The sequence below is a fragment of the Semicossyphus pulcher genome, unplaced genomic scaffold (genome assembly GCF_022749685.1).
Source record: "Semicossyphus pulcher isolate SPU_LCO1_2020_fin unplaced genomic scaffold, fSemPul1.0.p SCAF_15, whole genome shotgun sequence".
Taxonomy (NCBI): domain Eukaryota; kingdom Metazoa; phylum Chordata; class Actinopteri; order Labriformes; family Labridae; genus Semicossyphus; species Semicossyphus pulcher.
Window position 1 is genome coordinate 2885831 of NW_027211659.1, and position 17148 is coordinate 2902978.

General features: G+C 40.7%; 1 protein-coding gene across 1 annotated transcript in view; it reads right to left on the minus strand.

Annotated features, from left to right (window-relative positions):
* Nucleotides 1-17148, minus strand: part of gdap2 (ganglioside induced differentiation associated protein 2) — a 40061-nt gene that overhangs the window by 14726 nt on the left and 8187 nt on the right. The window contains exons 4-11 of the mRNA XM_069663075.1: nucleotides 16799-16952; nucleotides 14839-14927; nucleotides 13698-13774; nucleotides 12047-12206; nucleotides 8840-8990; nucleotides 8183-8259; nucleotides 5741-5817; nucleotides 5068-5207 (exon numbers count right to left, since the gene is read on the minus strand). Coding sequence (XP_069519176.1) covers nucleotides 5068-5207; nucleotides 5741-5817; nucleotides 8183-8259; nucleotides 8840-8990; nucleotides 12047-12206; nucleotides 13698-13774; nucleotides 14839-14927; nucleotides 16799-16952 — 925 coding nt within the window. The remainder of the gene's footprint in view (nucleotides 1-5067; nucleotides 5208-5740; nucleotides 5818-8182; nucleotides 8260-8839; nucleotides 8991-12046; nucleotides 12207-13697; nucleotides 13775-14838; nucleotides 14928-16798; nucleotides 16953-17148) is intronic.

Below are 17148 nucleotides of genomic sequence, written 5' to 3' on the forward strand. Positions count from 1 at the left end.
GAGCATATAGCCTAGCTTCATAGCCGTAGCTGGCTGATTCATGCGGCCCACTCATAGTCCTCAGCCATAGGCTGTAGCTCGGTCGCGCTCTGCCTCTGGATTAGCCGGCTCTGGCATTTCCAATGTGGTGACCACCAGCGGCGGCGCAATTCGGGCCTCAAAACGCTTCTTCAGAAACCAATGGGTGACGTCACTGAGACTACGTCCATTATTTATACAGTCTATGAGTTGAACCTGCAGCTGCTGCGTCGAGGGTTATAGTCTCTATAAGCGGGGCGCTTGCTCTACAAATTGAGCTAAAGCAGCACCCCAACATGTTACTCTTTAACAGCATTTACAGAAGAAAGTTGTGTTCATACTAAACGTGATCTCTAAAGAAAGCTTGTCTGGCAATGTACAATAGGTACCGCAAGTACCAAAGAAAAGGTTAGATTCCCGGTTCCAACACTGTACGGTGAATTTATAAAAAGTCATTGTAACCACGTGGACATCAACCACTGGTTTGGGGACTGCAATGTGAGATTAGAGTTCAGGATTATGGCCGTTTCAGTGTCTCAAATTAGTTGAAGCAACACCTAGAATACAGGATGTGGCACTCAAAGTAGCTCTAATTATATCTAAGTATAAGCCTTAATTTAATCCTAATGGGTTAGTTTATAAATATCCTCACCCTGTAGTTGTCGTCAATGAGTAATGAGTTGTAGAGGCCAAAATATACAGACCAAAACGTGATTATTTCTGCTGCTAAGTTGGGCTGCTTCATCTGCTCCTTAAATGGTCCAATTTCGCCACAGGAAGTGTTCATGAGCTTTAAGTTGTAATATAAAAACAACATGTCGGCTATAAATAAGAACTGATACAGGTCTCCCACAAACAAAGAACAGAGGACGGTTGCTCACCAAGCAGAGAGACACCAAGACTAGGTCACTGCTAATGAGAAACCTCTTAGAAGAAACATGATCTGTGCTCGTCCACTCAAACTGTTCGCTAAACACAACCAACGTGCAAAAACTGTACACATAAACAAAAGCATCATCTTTAAAACATTAAAATTATCTGCTTGGCTGCTGACGAACCCTTCCATGTTGCAGTCTAAACAGTCTATCTTTTAATGATAAGGTTTTACGAGCCAAAATTTAAAGTTTGTAAAGCGTATGTGGAATTTTAAATAACTCTGACATTTGATGTTGATTGGTATTTCATCCTGAGCTGTAACTCTCCACGATGAATCAGCAAACTGCACTGAAGCAGTCGTGGTTATCGTTGATGACTGAATGGGGTTTCCCTGTTCCAGTGAAAGAGGAAGCTGAATGAAGGTGTATTCATTCATATTCATCATGGAGTGTGTGAATGGGGCATTTTGGCATGTGGACTATTTGTTTTCTCTCTTAAAATATACAAGCGATGAAACAGCACCGCAGCAGTAAAGTCTTTTATATGACAAAAGCAGAACAGAAAATAAAGGACGAACATAAAGGGCACATTTTCCTACACTTCTTGTTGCAGGGCTTGACTGAAGTTTTCATACAGCAAAGGTTAAAAAAGGTGTGGTGAAACCAACTGAATGACCAGCGTCAGAAAGTAGTGAATAAGAGAACGCAGGGTTTGAAAGGTGCAAAATGACTGAATGGAGTTTCCCACTGACGCAGGAAGTTCGGTTGGTTGTGGTTACTAAAACTAGAAAGAGCAAAATTAGAAACGCGTGATGACCTCACTGTGCCCTGGTTTTACCTTTAATACTTTCCTTAAGCAGAAATACCTTTTCTGTGAGGCTTCATTCTGCTTTTAGTCTTTTAGTTTATGATGAAAGGTGCTTCACAATAAATACAACTTACTGCAACATGCTTTAACAGAGCTACACTGCATTTTTCTTACACTTTATAAACACTAAAGGATAATTCCTGTTTACAGCCACTTGCATTGAAGGTTTGATGTTTTGGTTTCTATCAAAGAGTTATACAAACCACTTTGTTCAGAAGTTAAGCTAAAATTAAGAGAGCTGAAAAGCAGAATCTTGACATGTGAAAAGCAGAAACTAGATAACTTTCGGCAGTTTTGCTTGATAAATGACTCACACAATCTCATTATCAACTGAATGATGTCAGGCAACACATTGTCCCAGTTTGGCGTGGTTTAGGCACCAAGACTATTTGGTGAAAGTTAAAAGAAAGTTTTTGGTCAAAATAAATGTGCTAGTATTTATCTTTTAACCCCTTATACCCCACCACAAGCACTCAGATCTGAACAGTCCCTGCAGGTCGTCGCTGATCGAGTGCCAACTCGATTCAATCACTCAAAGCAGAGCTCAAAGCACACCTCTTTTCCTTCGCCTTCGAAATGACCTACATTCATTTAAAGGCGTTTTTTAAATTTGTTTGTCTATATTATTCTTAATATTTGTGTGTGATCATAATTTGTTATGTCTGTTTACACTGTTTTATCTGCCACTGCCTGTAAAGCACTCAGCTCGCATTTTAAAGTCGAGGTGAAATGAAAAATGTCATTTTAATCCTTTTAGATCACATCCCCGGTAATGTGTGTGTGCATCTATTTGACAATATAGGCCAAAAAAAAAATACAGAAAATCCATTTCTTTGTATTCTTATATCAAAATCTGATCATTTTTTCTTCCGGTAAAACTAAATTTCACGCGTGCTTACGTAAGTTAGCACCAAACTATTTCAACCAATCAATCTGCAGCATTTAGCCGCAGAGCACCAAGAACGCTCGGTCAGTTAGCTAGCTGCTGCGCTGTGGAGAACGTCTGTTTACGCCCACTTCTCAACGATCAAATCAAATCCCTCTAATGATATGTCCCGCCTGCACGTCCTGTTTCACTCGGAAATACGTCACGATACGGAAGCTAGATACTCTAGAAATGCGGTTTCAGCTTGACTTTAAATGTGCTATACAAATTAATTTGACTGGACTTGTTACGTCACTTAAATTACATACATTGATATACTTTCAAACCGTATGAGACATCATCGTTACATTTTGGTTTCAAACTTCGCTCACGTCCTGTTTGTTTGACACAACAATTAACCAACCACCTTCCAAACAGAGTATGTAGCTTTAATACTGCGTCAACTGATTTACACCTTTCACCCATCAAACAGGCAAAAGGGCTCTCTGCCCAACTGTAATAAGCTGTTGCTCAGACGACCTATATAGTCTTATTTCTGGTGCAGACCGACTCTGCTCATTGTAAAGGAACAATGTTTGCACTTTTAAATTCAAACTAGAAGTTAGTGTTGCTCTGTGCACTGTGAGGGATGTTCACAACCTCCTGGTAATAACTCACCTTTCTACTCTCGTCTAAAGAACCCTAACCAAGTGTTAGTTTAACCAGTCTGATCCTGTGTTTCTTACAACCTCAGATACTCTCAAACCGGATTTTATTCCAAGACTGCACCGTCGCATCAACAACATATCTTAAGCATCACCTCCAACACATGTTCAGTCTCACAGCTTGGCTGCACTCCAACAGTGGACCCATCAGAGAGTCTGTGAGGGATGAAAGTATCACATTTCAGTAGATAACACTGAACTGTGGGTCTGCTCTGGTGGCTGGTTGGAGCTGTAAACATGATGGTTTCTCCTGGAGGATGCGGTGGCTCCTATTTAACTCCAGATCATATTTGTACAGCAGAGTGCAAACAGAGAGATGAAATGTTATACAACATCTGACACCATGTGTAGAGTGTTTGATGTTATACTGCTGCGTATGTGATGACAGTGTTCAAAGCCTGGACTAAAACAACAATCTTTTTACATTTCGGATTCAGATTAGATCCAAGTTTGACTTCTGGGCTGCACGTGTCTCACAGATAAATGCTTTTCCATATGTTGATCTTAAGAAGAGTAGGAATACGATTTATATTTGTATTCAGAAACATGTCAGGGGAATAAAATAAGCATCAGATTCAATTTAAAGATTCTAAATTATTCAGCATTTGGTGATGTAACGAGAAGAGCTACTGAAGGCCCAATCTTCACTTTTAAAAACAAAAACAATGTTTAACCTCTATTCTTGTAGGTGGAATCTATAAAAGGCCGATCCTGAGCTAGTTCAGCACCAGGATCCTCTCTCAAAACTTTGAACCCTCTGATCAAGGCTTAGTCGCAGCCAACACTTCACCCCGAGCACACACTCCATGTTAGTGTTTCCTGTTCCAAATATGGCCGCCAGATTTCCAGAATCCACGGTGAAACAAAAGCGTTTCACATCTCGTTCTGCTTTTCCAAAAGTCTAAACACTGTAATCTTGGCAGTGTCACTCTGTAGCATGAACAAAGTATCTGAACTCTGATGCAGCTGCAGAAGACAGCACAGTCAGCGGCGCCAAAACGACGGCCAAAGGAGGGTCACCATTACAGCCAAGCCTAACAGAGGATGTAGCATTTTTTGGATCTGGATTTTCATGCATCCCGCTAAAGATTCGGCGCCGATAAGACAAGAGATAGTGCTTATAATGCACTTTTACATTTTGTTAATACGTTACTTACCTTAGTGTCCAATTGATATAAACAGAGAAACAACAAGAATGCCCGGGCGCTGTCAAAGCCTGTCAGCCTTCGTTCCATCTGGAGGATTTTCTAAGGCTTCTTTTATCATCTCTTATGAGAAAAACCCTCCCGCTCTGTGTTTGCTATTCAGTTCTGGCTATTAATGACCAAAGGCGTAGCTGGCCAGCTAAGTAAGCCAAATGACTCCAAACCCAGAACATCTAACACAGAACATTAAAGACGTGCCCATGAGTGGGTGGGAGGTTAAAGGAATAATCCAGAGTTTATCTTTCTCAATCATTGTGAGTGGCAGAGGGATACGAGAGAACTGAGAGGAGAACGATTATAAAACAAATCAATGTTTAACCTAACAAGCCTTCCGTTTCACTCCAGAGGAATCTCAATTGTCACACATGATGCTTTGAATCCAATATCAATAAAATGAAACATTTTTTAGAACATCTCTTGACATTTTGCACCTTCATCGCCCGCCTCGTTACTCAGAAAAGCTCAGCTATTGGCGGCTCAGTTTAACAACAGTGTAAAATGTCAGACTGACTTGGCGTCGACGATGTCGTAGAGGTTCTTGAGGAAGTGGGGGTCCAAGTGGTTGTGCTCGCCGGTCAGTGTGTGGAAGTAAACCATCACGTACTCCTTCACTGTGATGTGGTCCATCACGTGGATGAAGTACAGCAGGGCCTGCACACGGAAACACAGGCTTAGTCAGAGTGCATCCACCTTTATAGTTCTGGGTTCTGCACAATTATTCTTTTACAGTCTTTATTTGAATTTCAGTTCACTTTGGTTTCGTGTAAAAGCAGATTTGATTGTGTTTTATTTACTTCTGGTTGTTGATATTGTTGTTAAGTTCTGGTATATTTGGCACGTACATTCTAAACAGTTCGACAGTATTTGTGTACATCTGACACTGAGGACTTGAAACACGTGTGCACGCAAACAAAATACATTTGTTCAGTTCAAATCCGCCCATGCACATGAATGCAGTGAATCATAAAAGGACACACAGATGCTCGAAACATGCAAAAAGAAGCATCAACTGAAACAGAAGCACACGCTCACTGCAGACATGAAATAATTTACATAAGCCACTTAAGCACAAATAAACAACTAGGTATGTCAAATAAGTATAAAAATGATCATTTGCTCAAGTCTGTCTGAGCAACACATCACTATAAGCATCTCATTTTGAAGTAATTATTATATTTTGTCACCTTTTCAATGTCGATAAGGGTCACCGGGATGTTTCGTCCAACCACAACCATCACTGTCCTGCCACACATATCCACACCTGGAGGCAAACAGTGTTCAACAGGTCAACCACACACACGTTTATTAACAAGATGTTACCTAGAGAACACAATTACTATTTATTATTTAATTAATTATTGAAGAAAATTTTAAATAAGTAGCCAAGCAACAAGAAAGAATGGATAATTGAGGTTTTATCCCTGACATGTTTAATTGCTTATTTCCAAGATCTCAGTTTCGTTCTCGTTGGCGACACCTGTGGTGATAAACTGTAATTGCGGGAGCACACTTCCCAGATATCCAGACAGTGTTGCATCCACGGTTGTAACTCTTGATTTTCCTGGCTGACGGTCGCTTTCCTTTTCAGACTGTTTGCTTCATCTGAGCGTCGAGTTTGTTTCTTTTTCTTTGGATTTTCTCTTCTTGTTGAAGTTGTATCTGTAGTCATCCATCTTTTCTTTGTTTGTTCAGCCATAGTAGATTACTGTTTACTCGCAACACTCGCAGAGAGCGGAAAAGCAGCCGCTTAGCTCCGCCTACCCTCTCTGGCAGACCAACCACTGCTGGCTGATGGAAAACGCGTCACTAACTGGGCGAATGTCGCACCAGACACCCAGTCTGTAATACTGCACATGGAAAGGCTTTCATCAGTGGGCCATTGGCTCAGTCACCATTGTGTTACCTCATTCGGCGATAGAAAGAGACTTAAATAAAAACATTGATCTGAAATAGCAGCGGATGTAAATTGCCTGCATCTGAAACATTTTCATAGATTCTATTTACGGCTGCAATGGGAAGTTAAATTCTTATTCTCCATAAGATTTACAACTATATACTCAACTTTCCACGTGGTGAAATCTGTCTTAGGCTTAACAGATTTACAAAGCACACAATATTGCAAATTACAACCACAATTAATACATAAAGCACATGAGACACCGATTATCACTTTGATGTATCCAAAACATAAGTAAAGTTATGTGACCTTGACTAACAACTTCTGTGTACAAGATTAAAGCTCATTCTGCTTCCCTGTGCAAATCCAAACCCGTCCCCACACAGGAAGTCACATTTCTTAGGAGAAGACCGAGACATGGTTGGCGTTACAGCAGCTTAGTCCTATCGCATGTGTGTCCGACCATGTTCTTGATTTTGTGTTTGTATTCTGCGGTGCATGTGAGATTCTTCTGAGGGCTGTGTTTTGTTTAAACCATTTTTAAGGCTTGTTCTGTGTCCAATGTTTCCAATCTACTGTCTGTTTTATCTAGTACTTGTCCTTCTGCTGAATGAGACACAATCCTTTCATTCCTGTACAACGACCATGAAGAACAAACACATTTCTTACACGTTAAGTATGCCAGCGTGTTCACAGTCACCATTCAACCATCATATCTTTTCTTTCAGCTATTTCCACTTTCCTTGAGCATGCTCTGGACTTTATTGTACCATGTTCTTCCTGCAGCGTCACACTTCAGATTTTTACTCTTTGTGTTTTGTCCAACATTTTTTTTCCTGTTTTATAGCCCTCGTCTCAAAAGAAACATGATTTCACTCGTTTCTTTCTTCTGAAAGTTCAACATTGATATTTTTTAACCTAACTTTAAAGCAAAATGTGGTAAATATCCCTGATCACTATGTATCTAGCTAGGAAAACATGTCTTCTGCCCTCTGATGTGGGTTACCTGTCATACATTTCCTTTGTTTGGCTAAGTGATGACACATGTAGAGATACAGGTAAATACAAACTGAAGCCTCTCATGATGATCATCATTACATAATTAGTTTGGTGTGTTTGAATAAGTAACTTCTATTTTATGCTACTTCTTGTAATTAATTTCAAATTGAATATCATCACGTTTTAAATCAAAAGAAGGCAGGGTCACGTAAGTTCATGTGGATGTAACACATTTGTTTGAGAAAACATGGAAGTTGTCACGTCTCATTTCAGATCCGAGGTCATGGGCAAACTGTGACCCTCACGACCATATAAAACTGTTTAACAACTACGCCTCCTACTGGTGATAAGCTTCAATTGCGCGTAATGCCTGATGAAGATGTTTTTCTTTACTTGGCTGTTTTAGTCTTTTTAAGTCAAAGTAAGATACAGGCAGATATTTGCATTTCTTAGTCTTCTTTTCTGGTAAACATTGCATAGTGTTTTTGATTTTTAAATCTTACCCTTAAGTTGATAAGTGATTAGGTAGTGGCACAGTGAAAGAAGTTATTTTTTTGCATATGACAGTAAAGCCTTTGAATCCTTTGGAAGCTGTGTTCAATGAGGTTGAATTAAAACTCTTCACCAAACACACACTGATCTTTGCCTCTCTTTTTTTGACAGATTTACACTTCAAAATTCTAGGCTCTCTCTAACACATAACTACTCTCTCTCTCATGTTAACACATACCAGTTTGATATAAGGCTTTCAGTGCAGCGATGTCTGACAGATCCTCTGCTCTCGCCCGACACAACCAGCGGTTGTAACTGCAGGAGAGAAACAGACGGAAAATTGCTTTAATAATGGTTCACGTTACATAGCTGCAACATGCAACATAAAATGTTTATTATACGGTGGACAAGCATCAGACATAGTTCAACTTTACACATGCTAAGAACGACACGACAGGAAGGACATGTGGGTGGGGGATAAATATGTAAGAGCTGTGTGTTATCTCTGACACAACTTGCAGGGATGCACACCTCTAATGCATGAAATTAATTTGTTGGTCAAATGAAAAAAAGGATGAGAATAAATAAATAAAACCTGCTCATTCAAAAATGAAAGTTTAATTAAACACGTCCAATAAGCTCTGCAAACTCTGGTCTTACACCTGTGACTTTTATAGCATGAATGTACTCACAATGTACCACTCTTTAGATGCACATCACCTAGTTTTCTTTATGTTCTGCACTACTATCCATAGAAGTAGAAATGCCAATGCTAGTGTAAAGACTGCTAATGCTAAAGCTGCTAATTCTGGTCAACTCAACTACTCAAAACTGAGACTTTGAGTAGTGAACTGTATCATATGAATTGTTGCGTTTTGTCAGTATGGACTCTTACTTCCTCTGGTGTTGTTTCTGAATGGCCGCCTCCGACATCTGGCCCTGCAGGATCTGCTTTCGCTGTTTGTCCACGTCACCCTCCATCCGAGCAAAAGCGTGAGTCCCCACCTGACCCAGATCGGACTCCAGACTCTCCTCTTCGGAATCATCTACACAAACAAACAAAAAAAGATGACTTTAAATTTACTTAAAGGTATAATAAGTAGAATTTCCTAGAAAAATAAAATATAGACTTTTACAAATACAATATAATATAAATCATTCCTTATGGGCCTCTATACATGTGTGTTGGTGAGTGTGTGTGCAGACCCTTGTGAGACCCTTCCCTCTGTATCTATTCTGTTGTTTTGCTCTGCACGGGACATTTTCAGGAGGGGCGTTGTTGTGGTTCCCTGAGCCAATCACAGCGTACAGGTGAGTGTGGGAGTGGTTCAAATTAGCAACTGGGCCCCATTCAGACCGGCGAACATGGCCAAAGAGTGATGCAGAGTTGGCGTTCCTTCTGTTGGACAGGTAGGTGCCTCAAACCAGGTAGGACAAGCTAACCAGCGGTTAGCATGCTAGCGCAACGGCAACCGGCGGTTAGCATACTATTGCAAAGGTAACCGTGATGCTGTCGGTGTTAGCGCGGCCTGCAGGGAAAATCCTACTTTTTATACCTTTAAGTAGCTTTAATGGATTCCTTTTGTTATTGGCAGCATACTCAAAAGCTATGGTAAAGTTAGATCCACATAGGATACACATAGGACAGATATTATGGCATATTTAGTGAACCACATTAGTTCTACAACATGAAACACTCAAACAGGACCCTCAAATATACTTAGATTAGAATAAAACCTGTGAATAATCTGAGATATGGCTTCATTTTTAAGAATCTATTATCCTCTATTATGATTGTTTTTTCCCATAAAAGACCTCTTTGTGTGCCTTCGTGCCTGTCTTTTTTTAATTTCACTGATCCTAATTCATCTGTAAGCGTGAAATTATTTGTGTGTGTGCTCGTGTGAAGCTGCCAGCGAGGTCATAAACGCAGAAGACAGAATTCAGGCTCAGCTTTCAGTCCGTTTCTCAGCTTGTTTGTATTCTACCACATGTACTGTACGACCGCATGCATGTCCATGCATCTCATCTACATCCAAATGGGCATGTGTGTCTGTCATTGTGTATACATCAGCCTGTTGTTATTGGGTTTCACTCGCAGGCTGCCTTGCTTGCTTTGGATCAACACCCCGAAGCCACATTTCGTTTCTTTGAAGCGTCAGGCCAGAAGACATCAGACTGGAGGTCAATGGAGGCCACATGCTCAACGCAGAAACCACAAACACTTGCTCACACATGCGCTGATGTTTCTTTCACAATCCTCTGCTCTGAAAACTAACAATTTAGTGCAAAATGCACAGGTTGGTTCACTAAACAGGTCGCACAAAACACGGATTAAACGCATTAAAAGTGAAGCTGCCAACAGTCTCATTTCCCCGATTTGTTCCTCTTTGTCTTTATTTTCTATCCAACGGAGCCAAATCAAAGTTAATCTACCGTAAAACATCTGACTGCAGTGAACCTCCAGAACAGCTTCAATGTGCCTTCATGCAGGTTCTTGAACTCTGAAGGATGCATCTTCCCACGTTTGGTTCTGGCATGTACAGAACTTTTATTTGGGAGCTAGATTGTCACTCTTCATCTCGCCCTCCTTTTGTTTCCTTTACAGAGCAGCTCCAGTCATGTTTTAAGACATATAAAATGCTCTGCTTGAAATAATATAATTGTGTCTGATGTGTTTTTTTCTGCAAAATACGTTTAATTACCTTGTAAAAATCCTCCCGAGGCATCTCGTCCTTCTCCCTCATTAAAAACTCCTGAATCTGCATAGGCCCCGCCCACTATGCACATTTCCAACCACCCCCTCCGACACAAAAACAAAACACGTCTCTGCCATCGTTTGGGGCAACTTGTTGAAACTTAGCTAGCTTGAAATGTAGTAATTAGTAGTAGTAACGTTAAGATGATGGTTACAGGCGGGCATCGCTAAAGTGGTTGCCATAGGTTACACATAATGATATGCATAGCGTCGCCCCGTCCATTAACGGGATTGGCTCCTTAGGTTTGTGACGTCTCAAACCTGCCAGTCTGAAAACATGTTGTTCAGCCTGTCCTTGGTACACTGCAGTTTAAAAGCAGACAGGCCAAGCCATGGAGATGATGCTGATGTTGTCCCTGATATGTCTTGTAGCACATGAGAAACACCACATGGAGATGTTTACAAGGTTAAACACTGGATTTTCACTGGAGGGGGACTCAAAGCTCTTTACTGCAGAACATTTAGATTAAGAGGAAACAATGGCAGGAAAAATTTGTTTATAATGCTTAGCATCATGGGAGAAAGTGGTGGAGTTATAAGGGTCTTGTTTTGGTGTGCTCTTCCTGAGTGGTTGACTAATCCACTGTGACATAGGGGACAGCCTGTGAACTGACCTATAAATCAGTCAGGTAACCAGTCAAAGTGACCTGTCGTTAGAGGGGTATTTAGATTCATTGAGTGACTGACTGACCAGCTGGTTAACTGTCTCTCCACAGAGCTTTCTCCGTACATACCATCCACCCTTACAGATCAGAGCTGAGGGTGAATTTGTTTGTTAGATTATTTTTGGACTCTTATGCCCTTCTTATGTTACATATAGGACAGTGGATAGTGATACAAACAGGGGAAGAGAGAGTGTGGGATGACATGCGGCAAAGAGCCGAGGGTGGGAGCCGAACCCGGGGCTGTGCATTGCGCCCAGAGTGAATTTGTTTTACTTTTATCAAAATTAAAACCAGCAGAACATCAAACATGTGAAGGCCAGACCTGATTAAGTTACTAATCATCTGCCTTACACTGTTTTATAAGCGCTCATCTGTCTGAGGTCGAAATTAAACTAGAAAGGAAAAAGAAAAAGGAAATTGTCCTCAACACAAGATTAGTGACGACAGAAATTGAGCGGAATAAAAAATGTGCCTGTGTGTTTATTTGCTGACTCCTCCAGCCATAAAGGACCTAAATTCCTCTTGGTCCATTTCTTATTGGTACAAAAGGAAAGTCTGATTCCGTAATTAAACAAACACTTGAAAGAGATGATGCCTTCTCCTAGAAATAGATTGCTGACATGAAACCACATTACGCATCTCCTTTTCATCCATTATATGATTGATTGAAGTTATGTACCTTCCAGCGTGCCCGGTTTCTCGGCGATGCGGATCTGTCTCTCGGGGACGACGGGTTCACCCTCAGAGTTGCCGATGTCAGCTGGAATGAGAGGCAGGGAGGTCTTCTCCTCTTCCTCGGAGCGAGGGTAGTATAGAGGCAGTAGCTTCTTGTACACCGACTGAAAGAACACACATCAGTAATCACATCGTAAACTAAAATATATACATACTGGCCTTATAGCTGGCATTACAGTATAAGGAAGTTAGGAGGAACGTGTTTCTTAGTCTGTTATGCATCTATCTGAATCGGCCTTGAGCCAGACAGTTAATGTGAAAGTACGCTTCACTCAAGTGCTTGTCTGATGTTCAAAAGAGCTTCTGAAAGTCTTCCCTTTACAATTACTGTACCTTTGTGCCTTTCTGTTAGACCAGGTGTAAGGAGTTGAAAAAGTAGGCAGTGTGAAGTGTCTTTTAAGCTCTCCTTTTTCATTCTTTACACAACTATTTCTGTCACTCTCTGTCTGTACAAACAAATGGAAACACTATGAATGCCTTGTCGAACATTTAGCCCAAAAAGTGAGCTCCACTATCCCCACTTCGATGGATCAAGTCTTGCCCCACTCTGATAAAAGACTTGCTTTTTGCAAGTTTAGTGCAGTAACTTGAAACAGATATAAAAGTAGGTAAACACCATGACATATAAAAGTGTTTGCTTTGAGCACACCGACAGCTTTAGTCCCAATTAAGGGGTTGAATTGCCCTTAAAATGCAGACCAGGAAGGTGGGTCCTAGGCATAGATGGATTACCGCATGGGCAAAGTGGGCACCGAGGCCCCGAGCCAATGGGGGGCCATTGGCCTTAAGAGTGAATAGCTTTTTCATGTGAAATGTATATTTTTTTGCTGCCTCCAAGGAATCTGGATGCTAATGCAGCCCTGGATGTGGGACAGGGACAGGCAGTGCGCGTGTACTAGGCCTATTATTACTAGGCCATAGGTGGCGTTTTCCTCACCTGTTCCTCAGTGTCCTGCCATGTCTCTTTACCATGTTTTATCCTGAGTGCGTGTGTGTGTGTGGGTGGGTGTATGTGTGTGAGTGTGTATGTGCATACGTGTACATGTGTGTCTGTCTGTATCTGTGAGTGATTAAGTGTATGTGTGCCTCTGCGGGTGGGTCGGGAGGGGCAAGTTTCCAGTATTTGTATTATTGTGATATGTTTTTAATTCTAGTGATGTTTTGAATTTTTTTTTGTGAAGCACTTTGTGTTGCATTCTTTTTGCATGAAAGGTGCTATATAAAAATAGTTTGATTTGATATTTGCGTTTGTATAGGGCCCGTGGTCATGATAAGCCGTTCATGGTCCTAGGTAGTCCCTTGTCAACGAATACAGTCTGAAATTAACATGATCTTCTTCAGAAAGATGCCCTCAAATAGTGTAAATATGAGTGGTGAGCAAAGTAAAAAAGGTTCTCATGCTCATTTTGTGTGCCATGTACCCAGTAATCATGTACTTCTGACATGGAAAAATTCTTGGTGGACATTAGGGCTGAAAAAGTGTTTTCCCAGCGGTTTTAGCTGCCCGGCACAAACAATAAATTCCCTCAAGTTTTCCTGAACATGCTTTATCCTGTGACTATTGTGGAATTTTTGCAGACTAAAGTCACACAAACCTCCTCTGTTTCTGACACAGCGAACACCACCACCTCGAGGCTGTTCCCGTGATTCTCCAGAAACCTGCGCACTGTTCCTGTGGACACATGAAAGTTCATACATATTAAGACACACAAACGGCTTTGAGGAATTATCTTAACAAAGATTATTTACAGATATAAAGCCTTTTCTGAAATGGAAGAAAACAGTGCAAACATTTTGTTTCTTTGAGGATCAAGACAACTTATCATGTCTGCAAAACCTTGGAAAAACATGCGTTTACTTGTGTGTAGCTATATACGTGAAATCGCATCATCATAAGTTGCATCAGAATATAAGATGCTGTCTATCTTTGGCGGTTATGTCGAGTTAACGATCCTGCTAGCTACCGGTGCATTAGCTTCGCTCAGCCTACGGTAACGTTGATTATTGTGCGGAGGGCGGCTGCACTGGCGATCATGATGGCACGAGTCCGTGACGAAGCTTTAGCTAGCTTATAGCGCCATCGTCTGGGTAAAATACGTAACACAATAAAATACCTTTCTCTGTATTTTATACTGGTATATTGGTCACACTGGTATACAGGACGCAGCCCACTTTTTAGATGAAAAAATGTATTAATTAATGTATTGGGTCTTATACACAGAATTTACGCTACTTAATTAACTGCAGTTTAAGAGAGTTTAGCAGTAAGAGACGATGATGAGTATTTTGGAGGCTGTGACTTGTAGCATACAAATACAGAAACCCTCCTTATGTGTACAGAACATTGTTTGTGTGGCCCGAGGTATTATTGGATCTGTAATGTGTTTGCGTTCATCGAACAAAAAGATGTTTTTGTTGCTTTTATTATCACATCATGTTATCAGCCCATCAGGTGTGCTTAAGTGAACATGTAATTTAAATGAATGCCAGTCAGAAATAAAGGGTTGCACTGTGTGTTATAACCAAATTAGAGCGTCTGCCTGTATAATTTGTTGATCCAATAGGAGTAAATATAACCATGAAGTCTTTTGTGTTTGTTTTCAAGGCAAATGATCTTGTGTGTGTACAAGAAAGGAGATAACAGGCTATTTATGACAGGTTGTTCGAGTCTGCACCTCACTGATAAAAACCGGTGTGTGTTTTCCGTAATGACAACTGTGTGCGTGTTTGTCTTACTGAAAGCGATGTGTGTAGCGTCCTCCAGTGGGTAACATCTTTTGGTCGTGCTCACCACACAGATGCCGACAGACGCCATCGACTTCTCTCTGCGGCGACAAGAAGATCAGTCCCACAGACATTAGACCACATTAACCGAGGACTGGTTAGCTGGTTTTAACACATATTCAGCTCACACATCACACCTTTTTTCTCCCTTTGAAACCAACAAAACCAAGATAATAACACATACTGCTGCATACTAAATGAAAAAAGAAAGAACTAGAACTAAGACTAAAGAACTACACAAGATATTAAACATTATTCTTAATTTATATTTCATTTAAGATTAAAAAAAAAATGTAATTTAAGATTTACCATGGAGAATCCATTCATATAAGTATCAATGACTGTTCAAGCTCACTTTTGCCAAAATTTGTTTTCATTGTCTATTAATCTGTTTGTTTGTTTTTCGATTAATTGATAAATGGTTTGGTTCAACAATTGTCAGTAAGCTGTAACAAAGGTCGATAAGTGTGTAACAAAGCCAACGATTGGATCCTCCAATTAATAGTTTTGTCCAAAGCCCAAAGATGTTCGGTGTGCTGTTATGAAATATTAAACTACATTAAAAAATATTTAAGCAATATCACGTGAGAGGGAGTGATGTACTAATATCATCACGGCATCACGCAGATGATCACAGCCGTGACGACCTCGTGTGTGATATTGCTTTTATACAACAGTTATACAAGCGGCAAATAGTAGTAAAAAGTATTAATCAACAACAGATTACTTTTAGCTCCACAAATTCAACTGGAGCTGGACTTTTGTTGCCCAGCAACCCAAACATTCTCCTGCACTCTGTAGCTGTGTCCCAATCCAGGGGCTGCAGGCTGTGAAAGACGTGGTAGATGGGCCATTCATAGCCTGTGCAGACCGTTAATGCCGAACTGAAATGAGACCGTCTGGTCTACGGAGGATTTCCTGTTTGCGTCACCAAACGCTGCTCCTGTGGTCCAGCAACAGGTAGCTAGCGCGCTAACTAGCTAGCATAACTAACGTTACGTAACATAACCTAATATTTTAAAGATAATTTGTTTCAAGCGCCCTTCTGTTTTTTGAAACGTGTGTATCGCCAGCTATTCGATCGAACTGAAACCAAAAACCTTAACATTAAAAAGTGTATTACTCGGCCGAGTGCGCCATCTCGTTTGAATTGGCGTACAATGAATCAAACGATACGCTGGGCAAGGAAGGATGCACCCGACGGATCCATCGTGGCCCGGGAAAAAGAGGACGCATATGTCGGCCGCATCTGAAGGAGCCTTAGAATTGGGACGGCCTTCAGAGCACCTCTGTGACACAATCGGCCTTCAAATACGGCCTTCGAAGCTGCTGCAGCCTCTGGATTGGGACACAGCTTGTGTCTACAGGTGACCACAGATCAGCTGTTTTTTATCATGTACTTTTATCTGTTTGTTTTGAAGATGTAAGCAACAAATCACAGCAGCTTGTATGTTGATGTTTGAGGCAGAGCAAATAAAACCTCTATTATCAACTTGTGATTCACTGCACTGTTTATATTTTTACAACTTTAATGAGTTAAAATATTTCGCTAGATTTGAGGTTTTACAATCAACACATAAGAGAGCTTTTTGCTTTTTGCTGATGTTTATTCCTGCAGTCTTTGAAATACATTTTTTGAGAACAATTTGGAGCAGCTTTAATCGAAATATAGTTTATTTGCACCTGTCAGACACTAATATTGTTTATCAAACAAAGTCATATCTGAGGGGAAAAGAAGAAAAGTGAAAATCTGAGGAACTCTGTCATAACAGCTTAACTCTAAATTAAATTACACAACATTTATAACATGCTGCTTTGCCAGATTAACACATAAAAGGTGGGGAGTGCAGAGTGTCCAAACAGCCTTTGATGAAATAAACACTGCTTGGTGTAATGATGTGCTTGTGCTTACGCGGCCAGCTGCATGATGTTCCTGTAGCAGCTGTACAGCGAGCTCTCTGCTGCCGTCCTGTACTTGGATTTGTACTTTGGTCCCACTGTGTGGATGATGAACCTCGCTGCCAGGTTGAAGCCTTTGGTCAGCTTGGCCTCACCTGTTCGACATCCTGCACACAAACACAAAGAACGGGGAATTATCATTAAGGACAAAATTGATCAGAAAAAGCTGTCGTGTTCTTAATGTGTAAGCTTTTTGATTTAAAGAAATGGATACTGTTTTGTTGGCAGCCAAACCCTTAAAAACTAACATCTCAAAACCTTAACAGATAAAACCAAAGCTTATGAGACACCAAAATGACTTAA